The sequence below is a fragment of the Haliotis rubra genome, unplaced genomic scaffold (assembly GCF_003918875.1).
Source record: "Haliotis rubra isolate DU_JTF1 unplaced genomic scaffold, ASM391887v1 Scf210, whole genome shotgun sequence".
Lineage (NCBI taxonomy): Eukaryota > Metazoa > Mollusca > Gastropoda > Lepetellida > Haliotidae > Haliotis > Haliotis rubra.
In genome coordinates, this window is record NW_025766115.1 from 1516262 (window position 1) to 1539825 (window position 23564).

The 23564-nt window shown below is 42.8% G+C and overlaps 1 protein-coding gene across 1 annotated transcript in view; it reads left to right on the forward strand.

Moving 5' to 3' along the window:
* Nucleotides 1-19875, forward strand: part of LOC124276638 (protein retinal degeneration B-like) — a 142086-nt gene extending 122211 nt beyond the window's left edge. Inside the window, 17 exon segments of the mRNA XM_046712302.1 lie at nucleotides 1484-1624; nucleotides 4012-4183; nucleotides 6240-6453; nucleotides 7407-7920; nucleotides 8261-8412; nucleotides 8414-8432; nucleotides 8939-9094; nucleotides 11148-11213; nucleotides 11216-11295; nucleotides 12131-12250; nucleotides 12914-13030; nucleotides 13414-13562; nucleotides 13997-14034; nucleotides 14037-14145; nucleotides 16538-16721; nucleotides 17312-17440; nucleotides 18277-19875. Of these exon segments, the coding sequence (XP_046568258.1) occupies nucleotides 1484-1624; nucleotides 4012-4183; nucleotides 6240-6453; nucleotides 7407-7920; nucleotides 8261-8412; nucleotides 8414-8432; nucleotides 8939-9094; nucleotides 11148-11213; nucleotides 11216-11295; nucleotides 12131-12250; nucleotides 12914-13030; nucleotides 13414-13562; nucleotides 13997-14034; nucleotides 14037-14145; nucleotides 16538-16721; nucleotides 17312-17440; nucleotides 18277-18624 (2708 nt within the window). The 3' untranslated portion in view covers nucleotides 18625-19875.
* The last annotated feature ends 3689 nt before the right edge of the window (nucleotides 19876-23564 follow it).

Consider the following 23564-nt stretch of genomic DNA (forward strand, 5'->3'; position numbering starts at 1 on the left):
TGGTACAGGGTATTACAACTGTTACGATTCCCCCTCAGTCAGCTCCCCCTGACCTCAAACAAACCTCAAGGACCCAGGGAACCTGTAATTTCAAACACCTAGTTCTAGTGGTACAGGGTATTACAACTGTTACGATTCCCACTCAGTCAGCTCCCCCTGACCTCAAACAAACCTCAGGACCCAGGGAACCTGTAATTTCAAACACCTAGTTCTAGTGGTACAGGGTATTACAACTGTTACGATTCCCCCTCAGTCAGCTCCCCATACCTGAAAAAACTGCAAGGACCCAGGGAACCTGTAATTTCAAACACCTAGTTCTAGTGGTACAGGTATTACAACTGTTAACGATTCCCCCTCAGTCAGCTCCCCCTGACCTGAAAAAACTGCAAGGACCCAGGGAACCTGTAATTTCAAACACCTAGTTCTAGTGGTACAGGGTATTACAACTGTTACGATTCCCCTCAGTCAGCTCCCCCATGACCTGAAAACTGCAAGGACCCAGGGAACCTGTAATTTCAAACACCTAGTTCTAGTGGTCAACTGTTACGATTCCCCTCAGTCAGCTCCCCATACCTGAAAAAACACCTAGTTCTGCAAGGACCCAGGGAACCTGTAATTTCAAACACCTAGTTCTAGTGGTACAGGGTATTACAACTGTATTACAACTGTTACGATTCCCCTCAGTCAGCTCCCGATTCCCCTCAGTGACCTGAAAAAACTGCAAGGACCCAGGGAACCTGTAATTTCAAACACCTAGTTCTAGTGGTACAGGGTATTACAACTGTTACGATTCCCCCTCAGTCAGCAACTCCCCCCCTCAGTCAGCTCCCCTGACCTGAAAAAAACCTGCAAGGACCCAGGGAACCTGTAATTTCAAACACCTAGTTCTAGTGGTACAGGGTATTACAACCCCTGTTACTGATTCCACCTCAGTCAGCTGCCCCCATACTGAAAAAACTGCAAGGACCCAGGGAACCTGTAATTTCAAACACCTAGTTCGAGTGGTACAGGTATTACAACAGTTAACGATTCCCCCTCAGTTGTCTCCCCTAACCTCCAACAAATTTCAAGGACCTAAGGAAGCTTTAATTTCAAACACTGGGTTCGAGTGGTAGAGCGAACAACACCCCCCCACACTCGTCTCAGTCATCTCAGTCGTCTCACCCTAATGACCTGGCATACATTTTCCGTATAGCCTTTTTGCCTTTGGCCTCATCGGGGCCTTAGGCAGGGTTCCTTTGTAGTAGGAATCAATATGTTATATATGGACACCTCCACACTTGACATTCTGCTGGGCTCTAATGATGTTATATGTGTTTGTTCCTCAACATAGTACAGTTCTTCTTGTCAATGGCATAGAGGTAGGATGGACACAGAAGCCTCTCACTTCCTGAACAGTTTAAGTTAACTTTCTGGGGATTTCAGAGTGAAAACCGCCATGTCTCAAGCCTTCATATCAATGGCTGTTCTATTTTGATTACAGAGACCAACTTTGGCAGGCGGGTGGAGCAGTTCCGAATGATGTACAGTGTGGATACCTCCCTCCCATCCTCCCTGGACCTGCCGCACCCCCAAACCAGTGGTGCTTGCCCTGTCAAAATACTCTTCCTTGTCCTGCATGGAGGTGAGTCTTTGAAACAGTGAATGGTTTGGTCTGTATGTTTAGTTCTTCAATGGCAGTAGCAGTGTTTGCCAGAGCTTCTACAGTTTGTTGCCAGAGCTGAGGTGTTACAGTTTGTTGCCGGAGCTGCTACAGTTTGTTGCCAGAGCTGTTACAGTTTGTTGCCAGAGCTGTTACAGTTTGTAGCCAGAGCTGTTACAGTTTGTAGCCAGAGCTGTTACAGTTTGTTGCCAGAGCTGTTACAGTTTGTAGCCAGAGCTGTTACAGTTTGTTGCCAGAGCTGCTACAGTTTGTTGCCAGAGCTGTTACAGTTTGTAGCCAGAGCTGTTACAGTTTGTAGCCAGAGCTGTTACAGTTTGTAGCCAGAGCTGTTACAGTTTGTTGCCAGAGCTGTTACAGTTTGTTGCCAGAGCTGTTACAGTTTGTAGCCAGGGCTGTTACAGTTTGTAGCCAGAGCTGTTACAGTTTGTAGCCAGAGCTGTTATAGTTTGTAGCCAGAGCTGTTACAGTTTGTTGCCAGAGCTGCTACAGTTTGTAGCCAGAGCTGTTACAGTTTGTAGCCAGAGCTGTTACAGTTTGTAGCCAGAGCTGTTACAGTTTGTTGCCAGAGCTGTTACGGTTTGTTGCCAGAGCTGTTACGGTTTGTTGCCAGAGCTGTTACAGTTTGTAGCCTGGTATGTGCCATGAAATCAGTTTGGATCAAAGTTACAGAAACTCTGTTGCTACATACTGTACCTTTTACAATACTCTGAGAAATAGTTGGATCATTGCTGACTTCTGAGTGAAACAACACCCACTGATGACTGTGGAGTAAAAGTTGATTGTTCATGAGATGTCCATGCATGTGTGTTCGGCCGCTTGTACTGGTACAAACTTATGCTAGTGTTATAGTGCTGGTACATCATACCACAGTTTAACATTATTACCCTGCCAGGACACAGTTGGAGCAGTGGGGTAGCCTAGTGGTTAAATGTTTGCATATCACGCCGAACAACCAGGTTTGATTCTCAACATAATTACAATGTGTGAAGCCCATTTCTGTGATATTGCTGGAATATTGCTGAAACGAGCATGAAACCATAGACACTCACAGACACAGCATCTTGACTCTGTATTGATATCAGTCCTGGTTCTATCCCCACGATGCTACTGCAAGGCAGGGTAACAAGAAGTAACATCTTTTAGCATCTTTTAGTAGGATGCAGCCAATGAAACCATCCTCGGGCTTCCTCTCTCTGAGCAAACTATTTGTATAAATATGTGTCATGTTTATTTTGAAACCCAGAACAAAAGAGAGTTTAACCATAATTGTAAACCAAAAGTCACTGTGTTTTTTAATCTGATTGGTTGATAAACATGATCAAATGGTATTCGATTCCCGGAAATTCGCCGCATATTAATACATACAAACATCGCTCACACCATTGTATTGTTACGTCGTCAGCTGAGATGACGTCATTCAAATCATATTGTGACGTAAAGTCCGAATGACGTCACAAATGAGCAGTTCCAGATGCTACCAAGGGAGACAGCTGAAACGGCCAGCTGATGACATTGCACTGCTGTACCCGTACTTGATGTCAATGAGTGCAGACACAAAAACGTGTGTGGACCTTTTGGTTTACTTTTGTGTTTACAATGTCGATAAACATCATGTGTTGGCCAATTTCCGGGTGTTATTGAGTATTTGAAGCATGGGAATATTTCATTTGAAACCTCCGGCCGACGCCGTCCGTTCCAAATGAATTCCCGTGCTTCAAATACTCAATAACACCCGGAAATTGTTCAACACATGATGTTTATCTCCTAAATGGCTCCAGTTTGCAATTCTGACCAGGTTTTATTCATGGTTGGGGCAGTATCCCTGTGGTTAAGACTTATGCTAAATGTATGGGTTCCAAGTGTATGTGGTTGCCATAAAAGTTTCCGAGCCCCATGCTCGGATTCGAACCACAGACCTTCTGTTCTGAAGTGACTAAAGAGGTTAACCCCGTTAGCAAGATGACAAGGTAAGGATGTCATCTGTGGGATGACTCCACACTCTGCTACATACTCCCCTCTCAACAGAAGGCACTTCCCGGGACGCATAGCAGGGTACTGAGACTTATTTTGCTCAAATTTCATATGAAAGTGCTCAGCCCCACGTTGGGCGCCAATCAAGCAGTGATGGTCATCCGAAAGGCTGCAGCCATGTGGGCATGAAGTATAGATTGGGGAATGAAGTATAGATCTGTGGGATGACCCTTCGCCCTGCTACATGTACAACATGGAAGACAGTATTTGGTATCCTTGTCCAGTATTATTGTTCGAATGAGATCATACTTTCTTAGTCTTTGCAAATCTTGTTTATTCCTTGGCTGACTTTGTCTTTTCACTTCTTAAATCAACAGGCAGTGTGTTGGATTCTGGTAAAGAACCCACAAAGCGCAGTGATTTCCTGACGTTGAGGTCGACGTTCGAGACTGTGATACAGTCCCACTACCATGCAGCATCCGGCCAGCTGGCATTCCGCCACGTGCCCAGTCCACAGGTCTGCAGTGACACGCTCTCCATACTCTCAAGGTGAGATCTTCAATAAGGGGCAGAGACACACTCTCCATACTCTCAAGGTGAGATCTTCAATAAGGGGCAGGGACACACTCTCCATACTGTCAAGGTGAGATCTTCAATAAGGGGCAGGGACACTCTCTCCATACTGTCAAGGTGAGATCTTCAATAAGGGGCAGGGACACTCTCTCCATACTGTCAAGGTGAGATCTTCAATAAGGGGCAGGGACACGCTCTCCATACTGTCAAGGTGAGATCTTCAATAAGGAGCAGAGACACTCTCTCCATACTGTCAAGGTGAGATCTTCAATAAGGGGCAGGGACACTGTCTCCATTCAATAAGGGCAGAGACACACTCTCCATACTGTCAAGGTGAGATCTTCAATAAGGTGAGAAGGTCTTCAATAAGGAGCAGTGACACTCTCTCCATACTGTCAAGGTGAGATCTTCAATAAGGGGCAGAGACACGCTCTCCATACTGTCAAGGTGAGATCTTCAATAAGGGGCAGGGACACTCTCTCCATACTGTCAAGGTGAGATCTTCAATAAGGAGCAGAGACACTCTCTCCATACTGTCAAGGTGAGATCTTCAATAAGGGGCAGGGACACTCTCTCCATACTGTCAAGGTGAGATCTTCAATAAGGGGCAGGGACACTCTCTCCATACTGTCAAGGTGAGATCTTCAATAAGGGGCAGGGACACTGTCTCCATACTTGTCAAGGTGAGATCTTCAATAAGGAGCAGAGACACTGTCTCCATACTCTCAAGGTGAGATCTTCAATAAAGGAGCAGAGACACTCTCTCCATACTGTCAAGGTGAGATCTTCAATAAGGAGCAGGGACACTCTCTCCATACTGTCAAGGTGAGATCTTCAATAAGGGGCAGGGACACTCTCTCCATACTGTCAAGGTGAGATCTTCAATAAGGGGCAGGGACACTGTCTCCATATTGTCAAGGTGAGATCTTCAATAAGGAGCAGAGACACTGTCTCTCATATTGTCAAGGTGAGATCTTCAATAAGGAGATCTTCAATAAGGGCAGAGACACTCTCTCCATACTGTCAAGGTGAGATCTTCAATAAGGGGCAGGGACACTCTCTCCATACTGTCAAGGTGAGATCTTCAATAAGGGGCAGGGACACGCTCTCCATACTGTCAAGGTGAGATCTTCAATAAGGGGCAGGGACACGCTCTCCATACTGTCAAGGTGAGATCTTCAATAAGGAGCAGAGACACTCTCTCCATACTGTCAAGGTGAGATCTTCAATAAGGGGCAGGGACACGCTCTCCATACTGTCAAGGTGAGATCTTCAATAAGGGGCAGGGACACGCTCTCCATATTGTCAAGGTGAGATCTTCAATAAGGAGCAGAAACACTGTCTCCATACTCTCAAGGTGAGATCTTCAGAGGGGCAGAGACACTCTCTACATTTGGAAAATACTCATGAAGATCCGGGTTAGAATTGGTCTTCAGTAACCCATGCTTGTCATGAGAGGCGACTAATGGCATCGGGTATCAGGCTTGCTGACTTGCTTGACACATGTCATCGTATCCCAATTGCTTAGATTGATGCTCATGCTGTTGATCACTGGATTATCTGGTCCAGACTCGATTATTTACAGACCACCGCCTCATAGCTGGAATATTGCTGAATGCGGTGTTAAACAACCCAGACCATTTGGGAAAACATATATAATGACTTTAACTATTTTTAGTATTGTTCAATGTGAGCTCAACAAATATTGTATCGCTTTGAAATTGATTGTCAAAATGGGAATGTTGAAGTAGTATTGTCCATTCTAAGGTATCCTTCCTGTATGTATCCCTGACTACACAATTTCTGTAAATGACCATGGTTTTGACTTTACTTTAGTATGTACAAATCTGTACAGTGTACATTTACAGTGTCAGAACTTCAGCTCCCAGTGTATCACTATATACATATTGCAATACAGGTACCTGTCTCACAATGTATCACAATTAGTGTTTCAGCCAATACAGAGCCATTTATACAAATATTTCACATTTCCTCTCTGTTGGAATGAAAACGATTGTTGGTTATCTTTCAGCTTAAGCCCATACCATTTTGAGAGCCAGGCAACTATGAATTCTGGTGAGAACACGTTGTCATGGTCACAAGACTTTGTGCCGTTGGGGGCGATAGCTTTGTTTGCATCATCAAGCACAGAGTACCAGGATCATGTGAATACCACAGTGGTCAGAGCCAACCAGGTGTTTCAGGAATTTCTCTTGTCGGATGAAGGAAGGGGCTTTGCAGGACAGGTAAGAGGTCCAATTAGAACAGACACATGCAGATCTGTTGTATATGTTGTGCAGTACTGCAGCAGCTGGCCTGAAGCCCCAGTCTAGTTAAAGTTATAATGGTCTTAGAAGATCATACTATTTTAGTAGTAAGACTAAAATCTACTGAAAATGATGTCATAAGACAGATTTATGCTAATGGACTGAAAAGTATTTGGCACAGACTGAACTTGTAGAAAATAACTGATTTTTGTCTTGTGTTTTTACAAACCTTGACATTATTTTCTACACTTTGGCCAACAATATATCAGTGATTAGATTTTAATCCAAATCTAAAAATTATGTCATTCATCATACTATGTCAGAGCATTAGATGTTGACAGATTCAGTATCTGTGTAAAAGGGCTGTTTGGTAAGACTTCCAATATGGTGAACAATTTCTTACATATGTTTTGGGGGACAATAAAATGAAGGTCGGTGTTTGGCAGTGAGGCTGGCAGAGATTGAAATGCAATAGTTAATTCAGTGTGGCCTTATCTAGCTGAACAATCATAGCCTCAAATATTGGGTAATTCAAAGTCTTTGAATGGCATTTAGAAGTCATACACATAAAGTCGAGAATTTATGGATGTCAACTTCTTTAATTTGAGGAACACAATGAAGGAGTCAGAATATACCAAGGTACTCCAAAATGTCGTGTTCCCCAAATAAAGAAGTTGACATCCATATATTCTCGGCTATATTGAGAAATTCATATAACTGAATGTCATATAATGTCAGGGGCTATGAAACCTTTTAAATGTTAGAAGACATTTTTTGAAAAACGAATTTATGGCCTAATTTCTACCTTAAATATCTTGTAATTCATTTAAGAAATATTTGATGCAAGGAATTATAAAAAGATTTAAAAATGTTTTTTGACATATTTTCTAAAAGTTGTGAAGTTAATTTGGGCCTCATTTTCATCTCCACAGGTTTGTATATTAGCAGACTCTACAGGGTCACTGTTAGCCTATGATGCCCTCACGAGCGCCAATCAACACAGCATGCGAGGTGGGAGTCGATACGGTAGCCACAACAGCCTGGAGGAAGAGGGTGGTGGGGAATCTAAGTCATGTGACCATCGACACCCTGGACATACAACGTTACAGGAAACGAAGCAGCTAAGTCAGAGTGACCCTGACCTTGCCCCTGAAGCAAACACTACTCATCTCCTTGATCACACGGAACGGTATAAGAGAAGTAAAAGTGAGGTTGTCCCCCCTGATTTTATGGAGTTACGCCGCCAAGGATCGTCCCGACAGAACTCTACTCATTTGAGCGTTAATCAAAGTGACAATGCTGCATCTCGAAGGACCAGTACTGGCAGCCATTTTGAAAGTAGTTATACAAAGTTTGAATTTGATGTGTCAGACTTCTTCATGTGTGGGTCTCCGCTGGGACTTGTACTTGCATACAGGAGGTTATTCTCAGGAGAGGACAAAAGTTGTAAGTAACCAGGACAACAGAAAACACACAGAATCTTTCAAACAGTTTGCTTTTGTTTTAACTTCTTTCCTTGTCTACATTAAATACACTTTTGACAAAGTTCTACATTTCTAACTACCTGCAGAGATGAACAATGTTACAGTCAACTTACATGACTACTATTTCAGTAAATAACCCTTATTACATGTTAAAATAATGACTTTGAAAGCCCTTAACAACCAAAAATCTAAGAAATTATATTTTTTTGAACTCATGCAAAGAGAGCAAGTTTTGAATGCAGACAACCTCTAACATTTCTCCCTTGTCGAGGTTCCCCCTTAAAGCTGTTGCCATGTTCCAGGTCCTCCCCTGAAGCCAGCCTGCCATCAGGTGTACAACCTCTTCCACTCCAACGACCCTATCGCCATCCGCCTCGAACCACTTGTTCAGGGAGGATTCCGTCATGTCCCACCAATCAAGATCTCACGATACAGCAAGTTCCCTCTCGGTGACGGGGGAGCCCATTCATGTTGGTGAGTTCCTGTTGGTCATTGTACAGTTGTATACACTTCTTTTAGCCTAACGCTTTGTTTCTGAATATATATAACTTTGACAGAAACTAATAATTCCTTTTGAACTGAATATGAGCCCCAGTGATATGTGAGATTCAGCCCTGAACCTGAAGAAATCTAGACTTGCTTCATTTAGGACTTTAGCATTGCAGAGAGGGAAAATAATGTGGTTCATTAGACAGACTAACACTTCTTCATACTTGGAGAATATTCCGGGATTGTAGTGAATATGCGGAAAATACATAGCAGATCAAGGATTATCAATCGACCCACTCATCCTACAGATTTCTCTGTTCTGAAGGTAGCGCTATCTGCTACTACCAGTATATATACCTGTTGCCATTATTCTGACAAAGGCTCAGAAACATGGGTTATTTTCCTTAGAATTATTGCCATGTAAGATGAATTCTTATTTAAATTGTAAATTAAATGAAAGAAATCTACCATCATTTTCATTTGTTGTCCAGTTGAGACAGTACAGAACCACCTGAGCTTGTTCACTGATGGTCATCGACATTCCGTGTCACCTGGTCACCCAAGTCTCCAGCGACAGTCTAGTACCTCCAGTGTGTCCAGTACCACCTCGGGTGTTGGGGAGACTGCCGTCACCAGTATTACTAATGGTAGGTACCTCCAGTGTGTCCAGTACCACCTCGGGTGTCTAATGGTAGGTACCTCCAGTGTGTCCAGTACCACCTCGGGTGTTGGGGAGACCGCCGTCACCAGTATTACTAATGGTAGGTACCTCCAGTGTGTCCAGTACCACCTCGGGTGTTGGGGAGACTGCCGTCACCAGTATTACTAATGGTAGGTACCTCCAGTGTGTCCAGTACCACCTCGGGTGTGGGGAGACTGCCGTCACCAGTATTACTAATGGTAGGTACCTCCAGTGTGTCTAGTACCTCCAGTGTGTCTAGTACCTCCAGTGTGTCTAGTACCACCTCGGTGTTGGGGACCGCTGCACCAGTATTACCAGTATTACTAATGGTAGGTACCTCCAGTGTGTCCAGTACCACCTCGGTGTTGGGGAGACTGCCGTCCACCAGTATTACTAATGGTAGGTACCTCCAGTGTGTCTAGTACCTCCAGTGTGTCTACCACCTCGGGTGTTGGGGAGACCGCCACCAGTATTACTAATGGTAGGTACCTCCAGTGTGTCTAGTACCTCCAGTGTGTCTAGTACCACCTCGGGTGTTGGGGAGACCGCCGTCACCAGTATTACTAATGGTAGGTACCTCCAGTGTGTCTAGTACCTCCAGTGTGTCTAGTACCACCTCGGGTGTTGGGGAGACCGCCGTCCCCAGTATTACTAATGGTAGGTACCTCCAGTGTGTCTAGTACCTCCAGTGTGTCTAGTACCACCTCGGGTGTTGGGGAGACCACCGTCACCAGTATTACTAATGGTAGGTACCTCCAGTGTGTCCAGTACCTCCAGTGTGTCTAGTACCTCCAGTGTGTCTAGTACCACCTCGGGTGTTGGGGAGACCGCTGTCACCAGTATTACTAATGGTAGGTACCTCCAGTGTGTCTAGTACCACCTCGGGTGTTGGGGAGACTGCCGTCCCCAGTATTACTAATGGTAGGTACCTCCAGTGTGTCTAGTACCTCCAGTGTGTCCAGTACCACCTCGGGTGTTGGGGAGACCGCCGTCACCAGTATTACTAATGGTAGGTACCTCCAGTGTGTCTAGTACCTCCAGTGTGTCTAGTACCACCTCGGGTGTTGGGGAGACCGCTGTCACCAGTATTACTAATGGTAGGTACCTCCAGTGTGTCTACCACCTCGTACCTCCAGTGTAATGGTAGGTACCTCCAGTACCACCTCGGTGTTGGGGAGACCGCTGTCACCAGTATTACTAATGGTATGTACCTCCAGTGTGTCTAGTACCTCCAGTGGTAGTACCTCCAGTGTGTCTAGTACCACCTCGGGTGTTGGGGAGACGGCCGTCACCAGTATTACTAATGGTATGTACCTCTAGTGTGTCCGGGGGCGGTGGGGTAGTCTAATGGTTAAAGCATGGTTAAAGACCCGGGTTCGAATCCCCACATGGGCACAATGTGTGAAGCCCATATCTGGAATATTGCTAAAAGTGGCGTAAAACCAAACTCTGTCAGTCTAGTGTGTCCAGTACCACCTCGGGTGTGGGGGAGACTGCTGTCACCAGTATTACTAATGGTGGGTAACTATTGCCTCCTTAATTGCAGGACCGCCTCCATGGTGTAGTGGTTAGAGCGTCCGCCCGCGGAGAGCGGAAGGTCACGGGTTTGATCCCCGACTGCGTCATACCAAAAGACGTTAAAATATGGTATTTGTTGGTCCCCGCGTGGCGCTCGGCATTAATGGGTACAACAAGGACTGGTCGACTCGGAGTCAGTATAATGTGTCTGAGTGGGGTATTCATGCTTCACTGCGGCATGGTATATCAGTGGGCTACTTAAACCAGCTTCAGTCTGGGCTAGTACAAACAGCCACACATACACATACACATGCATGCACGTCGTCATATGAGCGAAATTTTCTCAAGCATGACATTGAAAACCCCATTTCACCTCACCTTAATTGCAGTGTAATAATTAAACCTGAAGTTATAATGGTAATAGTACCATCAGGATTGTAAGACTGGACATTCTATCTATCACATATGTGCTTGATTGCACTAATTATTTGTGTTTTCAGTGACAAGTCGCTGGTGGGGTACGAAGCGTATCGACTTTGTGTTATACTGTCCTGAGGTTCTTCATTCGTTCCGACCAACGCCCTACCTCACCTCTTCCACGCCAGCTTCTGGGAGTCTACAGACGTTGTCGCCTTCATCCTCAGACAGGTACTAGGAGTTACAACAGTCAGCTGGTTTGGCATGGCATATGATGTGAATTGTCTTTTACACTACACGACTGAACAGGGTTTTTTGAAATTCAGATGATGCCTTTTATTGGATAGAAGATCCTCAACACCTAACATCTAGGAGAAAAGTCTGAATTGTTTGTTTCATGAATGCAAGCTGACACTTTCACAAGATAATAGTGCTTTCTGTGCAAACCAAGATAAACAAAACCAGCTTAAGAAATATTGAAAAATTTAGTACAATTGAGTTTACTTTGTGAAGAATATATTAGATTAATTTTCTTCTTTTTTTGTTTGTTCCTTTACTAAAAGTAGGATGTCCTGTTAATTTTTCAAACCATTAAACAAAAGTACAGTGTATTCATTAAGATTTTGAACTTGTGGCTTTGTATCTTAAGTTGCTGGTCCAAGAATTTCAGATTGGTAAAATTTCTGTTTGTCATCCAAAATGTCCTAAAGATATTTTCAGTTTTTTAATTTCATGTAGAAAGATTCTCGTTCATTTACAAATGTCCTAAGGAAATTTGTCTCCAGCAAATTCATTCAGACCATTGTTCATACAGTGGATTCTTCGATCCGGATTATAGCGAATGAGGTAATAATTAATGTCTCATCATCAATATGTCAGCCATACTGTGATGATGATCTGGGTTATATATCGTGTGCCCTGATATGACTGAGTGATGTTCACTCTCAGAGGAACACAATTAGGATTTATTTCCCTAGCCCAGTATTGCTGGTTTATCACTATCTGGTGATTTACTGATCAGGTAACACACCTGCTGTAAGTGATGCATGTGGTGATTACTGCACAGGTGTTGCGACATGATGCTGTAGCCGACTCTGACCGTACCGCCAGGGGAGCTGTGTCAACCTTCACCTTGGCTCACCCTCGTGAGAAGTGGCTGAAGCGCAGAACGACCATCAAAGTCCGGGTAAGTTTGGGACAGCTGCTGCTGTGTCAGTTCAATAGTAAAGGTGTGGGAGATGTTTATGGTCTAAGGGGAGACAACTTTTACATGCTGGTCAAGCTTCATCCGTACCTGGAAGTGGTACATTTGGCAGAGCTTCCTGCATTTTGAAACAAATTATTTACAAACTTACAAATTATCTGTCTTGTTTGTATTGATGCTGTATTCATGCTGAGTCATGATGATAAAGCAAAAATGAATACTCTCTTTGAGACTAATTAGAATATTTCTCTGATATCTGTAACTGTGTATGATTGTCTTGTTTATCTACAGGCCGCCATCAAAAAGCTTGAATGTCAAAGAGTGGTAGACTACCAAAACCTTCGAGTCTACTAGACCGAAAGTAGGCTTTTGGCATAATCCATAACAGATTTGTTAATATTACAGTATATTTATTTGGAGTTTTATTAACTTATGTTAATGGGCTTCACAGAATTATACTAAGCTGGGGCTCGTATCTTGTGGCAAATGTCATATACTGCTCTTATAGTAGAAAAGCTCAAGGAAACCAGGGCACACACGTGCACACGCACGCGCGCGCACACACACGCACGCACACACACACACACACACACTCCTTTCTTTGTTTAGAAAACTGTCTGTATTCAGGAAACGTACATTTTTCAGAATCTGCAGCCAAACCACCGAGCGAATGATGTGATTGTGTTGGAAGACAAGGCCCAAGTGTTGACGGGGAAGTTCATGTATGGCTCATTGGACATCACCTCACTGACAGGAGAGAAGGTGGGTGCTGACAGTAACTCTGGCTCTTCAGATCTTTGTCCCATCACTTATAACAGGTGTTCTTTCTGCGATAGTATTTGTTGTGATAAAATTTGTATATTTTCAAAGACGGGGATTTCATGAATAATGCTATGGTATAAGAAAATGATTCATTCTGCTGTGTTGGTGACTTTACTTTTGTATCATGTACCTTCTTGACAGTTACCACACAGGAGATAATATATTAACTAGCTGTTGTGGACTATCTGTCTTTTCAGTGGCAGTTGTTTTGTGTTAAACAAACTGAAAAATGCAAACATACTGTTTTTACCCATTTAGCATAAAGTCAAGTTTACAGTCTGGATGTTATGTTGATGGTTCTATCTACGATGTTCTAATCACAGGTTGATGTTTATATAATGACCCAACCTCCATCTGGGAACTGGGTTTTTATCGGGACGGAGGTGACGGACGGACATGGTCGACTTGTGTTTGAGATACCCATGGAGAAGAGACTAAATCAAGGGATGTACCCTGTCAAGATGGTGGTCAAGTAAGAGTAATTGTTTTGTAGCTCCTTTATAACTACTTACCCATGAAGATCCAGATTAGAATTGGGTTTCAGTAACCCATGCTTGTAGTAAGAGGTGACTAATGGTGTTGGGTGATCAGGTTAGCTGACTTGGTTGACACATGTCATCTTATCCTAGTTGTATAGATTGATTCATGCTGTTGATCATTGGATTGTCTGTCCAGACTCAGTTATGTACAGACACATGTCATAAAGCTGGAATATTGCTGAGTGCAGTGTTATACAACAAACAAACAAACAAACAAACAAACTTCATACCTAGTGAGCGTAAGTTCCCATTCCTGACTTGCTCGCTGAATCTTCCCCTCCCCTCTCCCTCCTCCCTCCTAATATGACTTTTAATTAAAGACTAATTTTTACAAATCCTAGTGTTTTAATATTTATATATATTTCAGGGGTGACCACACATCATGTGATTTTTACTTGACGGTGCTACCCCGAAGACAGAAACGGTCATCTTCAGCATCGATGGTTCCTTCACCGCCAGCGTCAGCATCATGGGCAAAGACCCGAAAGTCAGGGCAGGGGCTGTTGATGTTGTCAGGTACATACGTCTGCTTGAGGTCATCATTGACAACTGCTTAATGGCTTCCGGATATACAGTATCATGTGATGTAAAATATTTATGAAGTGTATATGGGGCAAAAAAACAATCTAAAAAAATTAATAAATTTGTAAGCTTACATTTTTTGCCAATAGGATTTTATATTTTGAGCGGGGAAAATTAATTTTTATTTTTGTTCTTATTCTTGAAAAAATACAACAGGCGGATCCGTAAAACTAGAAATAAAATTGGTCTGGCCTTATATATACTGAGTCAAAAAAGAAACTTCACAAAATGTAATTTGAAAAATAATGAATAATTTTTTTCTGATGATACATCTATGTATCTGAAATGGGATCCCTATCTTTCGACTCTAGAAAACCTTAGCAAAACCCACTCAAACCCATCCATTCGTCGTGCAAATGACGTTAGTGCCAAATCAGGTCTTGCACGTGCAGTCGATCACGTGAACTTCGCATCGAAGTTTTCTTCATATGCACGTGTTTGCATTGGCCTCAAGAATTGAAAAAACACTTTTAAACCACAGTTCTAACGGTACTTGAAATGCCACGATTGTCAAATGTGCAACGTGAACGTGCTGTTGGCATGTTGCAAGCGGGAAGATCAGTTTTTTAAGTCGCAAGAGCAATGGGATGCAGCCGTCGTACTGTGTATGACTTGCGAGGTCATCTACAACAAACTGGCACCACTTCTGATCGCCCAACGTCGGGTCGTCCACGTGTGACGTCACGAGCAGAAGACCGTCAAATCATCCTACGTCACCTACGTGACAGATTTCTGCCGCTACACGAACCAGGGCTGAGATGTTTTGAGGTTGACTGTCCTCGCAGACCATTCAAATCGGGTTCGGGCTGCCAATCTCCATTCTCGACGTCCATATCGCGGAGCCAATATTGACGCCGCTTTCATCAACGTCAACGTATGCTGTGGGCCCAACGTCACCTCCAATGGACCCAGAGAGACTGGAATCGAAGTCGCCTTTAGCGATGAATCCAGGTTTACCCTCAGATTCGCGGACGGCAGGCATAGAGTCTGGAGACGACGCCGTGAACGGTATGCCCAATGTTGTGTACAGGAAGTCGACAGATTCGGGGCGGAAGTTGCATGGTGTGGGGTGCTTTCTGTGGGAACAACCGTTCCCGACTTCTGGTCATCCGTGGAAACCTCACAGCTGCTGCTTACCGCGACCAGGTGCTCACCCCTGAACTCGTTCCTTTCATGGCGGCTCATGGCCCAGGTCTACAGTTCCAGCATGATAATGCTCGGCCGCATACCGCGATGTTGACACGAAATTTCCTTCAAAACGCTGGAATCAACGTCATGGACTGGCCATCGAGGTCCCCTGACCTTAATCCACTAGAGCACGTTTGGGATGCACTTGGGAGAAGGCTTCGTGGTCTTAGGAACCAACCTCAGAATTTGCAGGAACTTGGCGCTGCCTTGCAAGAGCAATGGCGCAGAATCCCCAACCACTGTTCACAAGCATCAGGCAGTCGATGAGGAGACGGTGTTTGGCAGTGGTGAATGCGCGGGGCGACCATACACGATATTGAACTGAGAAATTTCGCATTTTTATTCTTGTGACTTGACATTCTGTATACCCATGTTTTGGAACGGCGGTGTAGCCTAATGGAACTGATTATGGCACTGTCAGTGTATCGAGTACATCACACAGATCTCAGCAATGAAATAATAACAATTTAACCATCTTACCATCTCTTGTTGTTTTATAGTGCCCTGAAGAAAGAATGTGAAGTTTCTTTTTTGACTCAGTATATATACATAATTAGATGCACAACAAATAAGTATGAAATCAGGGAAGAATGGTAACATTCATTTCCATCACTTACCCCTAGGATTGGTATGCCATGTACCAACCAGTGCATTACTGTGGAGCTGGGCTATGATGGTGTGGCAGATCTATTCACTAGATCTTGATGCTGTCCTGGGAGAATGTTAAGCATTGTTTTACTCCAGGGTGATGTTTCAGACACTGGCAGGAGCTGGGTTATCTGATCATGTACGGCCAGACATGCATTGTTTTACTCCAAGGTGATGTTTCAGACACTGGCAGGCGTGGCCGGACATGTTGTTTTAGTCCAAGGTGATGTTGTTTCAGACACTGGCAGGAGCTGGGTTATCTGATCATGTACGTGACGGCTCGGCCAGACATGTTGTTTTAGTCCAAGGTGATGTTGTTTCAGACGCTGGCAGGAGCTGGGTTATCTGATCATGTACGTGACGGCGTGGCCAGACATGTTTTTTTAGTCCAGGGTGATGTTTCAGACACTGGCAGGAGCTGGTTATCTGATCATGTATGCGTGACGGTGCGGCCAGACATGTTGTTTAGTCCAGTGTGATGTTGTTTCAGACACTGGCAGGAGCTGGGTTATCTGATCATGTACGCGGCGCCACGGCCAGACATGCAGCACAGGAAGGTGGTGTCCTGGCTGGCCAACCACAACTTCCCACACGGCATGGTGGCATTCATGGATGGTTTCTCCAAGGACCCACTTCGACAGAAGCTCAACTATCTCAAAGCTTTGCAGAATGAGGTAATTCATACTAAACTGGAGTATTGTTAAGTTCAAAACATGCTCACGGCAGATAACTTTACAAAACTTCTACCTCTATCATTGCCCGAAAATGAGTATCCACAACTATCGGTAGTTGTTCCTGCACTAGCACCATCAGACAATAGTGTTTCAATGTACAGAGGCAGAATAATCCTCACTTCTCTCCAAACATCTCTCATCAAGCGACAGATGATTAGGGAGATGGAACATGGGAGGGAGTACTGATATAATAGAGGTGGTATCTTAGAATTATTAAATCGATAATTGTTTGATTTTTACAAAGTACAACAATGCTTTTCCAAACTTTGATGGAACTGAGATTTGTATTCTTGAAGTTATCTTGCTGAGATAATAAAAGGTAGGAACATGGCAAATGTGGGCATGTATAATATACCTAATAAGAAAAAATTCAGTGTTTTACCGTGAATTGACCATGTCACTGTACAGCTGTACAAATTGTTGATTTTATGTTCAACTAAAACCGACTTTTTATCACAATTTATTTGTTCTTGTCACAGTATGGATGCAATATTGCTGATGTAATGTAAACTAATAACTCACTCTTCTAGGCTCAGATAGTGTACAAGTCAGCGTATGGCTCCAGCAAGGATATCTCCCTGTACAAGGACCTGGGTGTGGCTGTGCCACAGATCTTCATTGTGGGCAAGGCCTCCAAGAAACAACATGCTCAAGCTCAGGTAGGGAGGGGCGCGGTGGGGTAGCCGAGTGGTTAAAGCATTCGCTCGACATGCGGAAGACCCAGGTTCGATTCCCCTCATGGGTGTAATGTGTGATGCCCATTTCTGGGGTTCGCCCACTGTGAAATTGTTGGAATATTGCTAAAAGCATGATAGAACTAAACACAATCACTCACTCAGGATTGATGCTGTTGTCACTAGTGTGGGTTTGTCAGTCTCACTGACTGTCAAGGTCCAAATGGACTGCCTCCGTGATCTAGTGGACAGACCATCTTCTTAGACAGAGGAAAGTAAGTGGTTTGATCCTCAGCTGTAAAATTGGAGTTAAAAATAGTACTTGTTGTTAGAGTGCTTGATGCTGGGAGAGGATAAGGCAAAACAAAACCCTGTAACATGGTATCTCAGGGGACTTAACTGTGACCCGTATGCACACACATGCACACACACTTTGTTCACTAGCTGTGGTTGATGCATTTCATTATCAACATCAGTACAGATCCTTATACATTTGTTTGAATTTCCTATTAAGGACTGGGGAGGTGGGGTAGCCTAGTGGCTAAAGTGTTCCCTCGTCACGCCAAAGACCCGGGTTCAATTCCCCACATGGGTACAATGTGTGAAGCCCATTTCTGGTGTTCCCCACTGTGATATTGCTGGGATATTGCTAAAATCAGCATAAAACCCAACTCACTATTAAGGATTAACCTCTATTGAGATGAATTTTCATTTCATTTGATTGCCTACTTCAAAAAAAGTCACCATTACCTATCTTCATTTTTTTCTATCTGGATATGTTAATGTTTCTTATATGTCACGCTTCCATATGTTTTGGACAGATCATATCAGATGGCTATGCCGCACATCTAACAGACCTGATGTCACCAGGAAGGTCAAGGCCAGCTGTTGGGAATGCCAGGATGTTCCTGAGGAAAAGCTGCTTCCGACTTCCGCGCCCTCAAGAAAATCGGAAAATGACAAAGCGTACGACTTCTTTCCCCTGCCACGGAACAACAACAGCAGATCTGCTCAGTAGCGCCGAGTTCACCCAGAATGTCACCACCAAGATTACCGTCACAGACACAGCTGCTGCTGACCAGGGCTCAACATCACCAACGACAGACAAACAAATTGGAAAGTCCCCCTCCACAAAGAAGCACTACAGTCGCACAGAATCAGCTGTGTAATTTGACTGCTGGGCATCAGCTTGTTCCTTCTACTTGGGTGTAAACACTGCTTCCTGTAGCGGAGTTGGATGTTGTCATGGGACTGCTCCCAGTCTCTCATCAATCGGCACAAGAAGAATCACTTGGTGGCCACAGCTGTGTCCGAAGCTGTACCTCAAGTCACATTGGCTGTGTATGAAAACATCGTGGCTTTAGAGGAGGGTAGAAAAAATGATGAATGAACTGTCAGGTTAATCAGGAATAGTCAGTTACAACCTGGTATTATTTATGACAATTTCATCCTTTATTTGCCCCATAGGGAGATATACAGAATGAATTTATGAAGGTGATGTTGTTTTTATGAAATAAGAGGATCAAGAGTGTGTGTTGGAGCAGGTTTGGGATGAAACTGTCGTAGATCAATACTCTGGTTGTTATTTGTGTGAAATGGACAGGCGATTGAAGCATGGTTCGGTGTCTGTCAGGTGATACATTTCTCAAATGTAGATGTAGAATTTGTGCTGCATGAAGGACATTCATGTGTTGGCAGAATGTCAATCATGACTTGTTCATGAGAAAAACAGCCAAACATTTTACATTTTGTTGTTACTGTTATTTATTCATGTATATAATGCTGTTCATCGATATTATTTATTAATTGTTCAGATGATTTATTTTGACAAAATCTTATCAATGTTTCAAGAAGGTTCTCCCAGTTTCTTAGAGAGGAACAAGTAGATGTTCAGAAATTACTTCATAGAAGGACATTACAAGCAGTTCTTTGTTTATATGTATGTATTCAAGAGTTATTCTGGGTCACGGTCCTGCTCTGAATCATGTCCTTGATAATGTTTTTGGTCTTATTGGTAATGTCATGGTTTGGTCTAGCCCTTGCCCTTGCCCATGTTCAAACTTGGGGCTTGTGCTAAGACCTGTTCCAGGTCTGAACCATGTGCTTGAAGTAGGTCCTTGCTTGTGCTAGGTCTGAACTGTGTCCTTGCAGTAGGTCCTTGCTTGTTGTAGGTCTGAACCATGTCCTTGAAGAAGGTCCTTGCTTGTGCTAGGTCTGAACCGTCCCTTCCAACAGCGAAGGCGACGCTTATCTGGTTGATCCTGCCAGTAATCATATGCTTGTCTCAAAGATTAAGCCATGCATGTCTAAGTACCAACTCTAGCACAGTGAAACTGCGAATGGCTCATTAGATCAGTTATGGTTCCTTAGACGATACAATCCTACTTGGATAACTGTGGCAATTCTAGAGCTAATACATGTCCTTGAAGGAGGTCCTTGCTTGTTGTAGGTCTGAACCATGTCCTTGAAGTAGGTCCTTGCTTGTGCTAGGTCTGAACCATGTCATTGAAGAAGGTCCTTGCTTATTCTAGGTCTGAACCATGTCCTTGAAGATGGTCCTTGCTTATTTTAGGTCTGAACCATGTCCTTGAAGAAGGTCCTTGCTTGTTCTAGGTCAAGTCCAAAGTGTTGTTCTTGGTTGAGGGCATGTACTAGATCTATGCCCTTGTTTGGTTCAGATGCTGTCCTTTGTTAAGGTTACAGCCAAAATCTCGTCCCAGGTCTTGTTCTGGGTCAGTCCTCTTGGAAGAGGAAGGGAAGAGAGTGGCATGTTTTGATTGAGTTATTTTCAACTACTCATTATTTATCTGTGATTATTGACGTCTCTTTAAACATTATTGCCACGTACTCAGAATACTGTCCGTTCATTTTCACCAGTCTTGTTATCGAGCTGCACAACATACAGCATTGCTACATTTCCACACCATCACCACACGTTTGTCCTGTCCTTATGTATACACACACATAAAGGTTTCTGTTTTCTATGTATATGAGCTGTGTTTTCTTGAAATGTCGGCAGCTTTTATCACCAACTGCTTCGTTGTGTTTAGTACCAATATTCTGCACGATGGATGTGGTTAATGTTGTGTGATGTGTTGTGTGATGTGTTGTGTGTGATGTATGGTAAGAGGAAGAATGTTAAGAATGCATTTTATCATGTTCTTAAACATTCATCAAATTATTTATTTGGATACAAATGTATGTTTTAGAATACTTTATTTGTAGTGTGTCTCATATATCAATGATTATCACTTGTAACAATGAAATCACTTTATATTAAGCAGTCAGATTGTAGAATGTTAAGGAAAGTCTGACTTGTTGTTAGGTGAATATCATCTTTATGAATGACAATTGCAAGGAGTACTATGTACTCCTCTCATTTCTGTTGAAAGTTGGATTCATCCAAGGACACCTTGGGTTAACAGCCTGGGCCTAGATTTTTGAAGCTCTCTTAGCGCTAAGATAGTCGTAAGTGCCATACCCTAACATTAACTTACGACTATCTTAGCGCTAAGGGAGCTTCGAAAATCTAGGCCCTGGAATGCAACAGTTTCCCTGCAGTTGTGTCACAAATATTTGTTGTGTTTGGTTTATTCTCTGATTTTTTATCACAGTGATTTTAATTCATAGTTTACACGTGTTCAAAGAAAAGTCATGTCATAAAAATCTCACTGATATCACTCATAATTACTTCAACTCATCCTTGTGAGTTATAGTGCTCTTGTTAATGTTGCCAAAGAATCATTGCTCAAATAGAAAATCCCTACAAATGGTGATGTTTTGTTACCATGGTGATTGCACAGTTGCTGTTCTCGGTGGATAATATTCAAATGTTGCCATTGGATACATTTTTCATGTAAGAAAACTTTTTCAGTGTCTTTTTTCCCGTTATTTGTGGCTTACTTTTGAAAAAAATAAATTGTTTAGGTAAAACGATTAACCTGCAGTTGGTATAAGTGGCACACAGATAATATTGCAAGTTTACGACAAAGTGATGGACACGGAAGAACCAGAAAGCAGGTTTAACAGGAATACTGTGACTGATGTAATTACCAAGTTTGACCAAGTTGCCGAGCATTCCCAAGTTAATCCTGATCTCTGTGCTTATCACAAGGACAAGAATACTGGAAATACTGTATTGCCTCTAATAAGCACGGGTTGTGCCACATGTTTACAATGGAGTTTTCAAATAAAATATATCTGGTGTCCCCCGCTGTGATGTTGCTGGAATATTGCTAAAAGCGGCGTAAAACCAAACTCAGTCAGTCAGTCAAATACAATACCAATTGAAAATCTATATTTATTTTCATTGAAACTTTGAGCGCCGGGTCTATAATAAGCGCCGGCCCTATTAAGCTCTGGGTCTGGGAGTTTGCTGACTTAATAAATGCCCAAACACTTATTAGAGGAAATATGGTATGTATACAGTTCATTTGTTTTAATATCAAGGATTCTGACATGTCCACAGTGCCTGCAATTAAATCATAAAACAGTTGTTCCAGACAATGATGTACAAACTATAAACTTGGCTTCTTGGAACTGTCATCTGGACTGTCCTGAAAACTGTGTTGTAGATTACGCCCCCCAAAAATATATGTCCGTTTCCTATTACATGCTTTTTAAAAAAAGGGTAGCTGGGTCAGTTTTTATCTTCTTCTTTTTTTACTTTTTTATTTTATTTAATAGTGGCACCAGCTGGGCACCTGAGGTCTTCAAGAGTACCATATCATGTAGTGACAATGCCTTATGATGAAACATTGGAAGATTTCTATATCAAATCATTATTCATGTTATTTATTTGCAGATTTGGTCAGTGAGGACCCATTATGCCAATTCAATGCAATCCATTTTAGCCCTACGTACAATGAAAAACATGAAAATATCATACACGATTTGGATGAAAATGATGAGTTGAAATGCACTCCAGTCATGATATTGACTTGGTTAAAAAAAGATTTAGGGTCGGGGGGTTAGGATAGGGTCGGTCGGGTTACCGGAAACGGACATATTTTTTGGGGGCCTTAAACAATATTTGGCTCATCCTTTCAGTAGTATAGGGTTTGTTTGGAAGCTTTGAATAAATCTCAGACAAATACCATCTGATGTGTCTCCAAGGATATTAATGAATGTAGCAGTTATCATCTTTACTTGGGGAATAAGAGTGAAAAGGCATGTAACTTTAATCAGGATTCAGCTCTGATAATAATGTATTTGTGCCCTGTCTTCGGCAGAGATATTCCAGATTAGAACTGGAACTTGTGACAGGGAAGCTCTCTGTATTAGTGCCATGTCCTATAGTTCCATACTTCTCTGTACACCACGCCAGAGAGATTCCAGGTTAGAATTGGTTCTCTGGAACTTATGAAAGCCCTTTCTTGATGGCTGAAGCCCTTTTTGATATTACTGAAATATTGCTGAAAGCAGCATAAAAGCAACTGGCATCTACACCCACATGAATAACGTCAGTTACAGTGAGTTTAGGATATTCGGGACATGCTGTCAGTAACTTGTGAGAGAGTAATGGCTACTGCAGGATTGTGTACAAGAAATTTGTTGCAGGTTTAGTCAGGGTCGCTGCAACAATTCATGGAACTGTCTATACATCACGTGTGTGTATGGCCTGACATGTGTATGACATAATTCAATTGTTGACATCGATGCTGTGATAGAGTGTCAGTAGTTTCAAAAGAGGTAACTTATTGACAAAATTGTTGATCAACATGTTTAGTAAATACTTGTCTTTTTTGGTGATAGAAAATAGACCTTGTTTGTATGTAGTATATATTCAGAACATGTACTTAGAACTTCAGATTGGTGACAGAGGCCACTATTTACTGCCCACAGTTGCCTCCCTTAGATATGACACGATCCAGATATGCAGTGATTTTTTCAGTTGATTTTTCAGCATCACACCCTTACTCTTTGGTTCACTAAAGAAGTAAATTGTCTTACATTGACGCACTTTAGTCTTTCGTTCTGGATATTCATAAAGCTGATACTGTGTAATAATTGAAGTACTGTTCAAGTTCGGGTAAAACCCAAATTGCCGTCTCATTTTAAATAATTTTTATTGCTGCCTCATGTTACTGTCCTGAGTCCTGAGGAATCT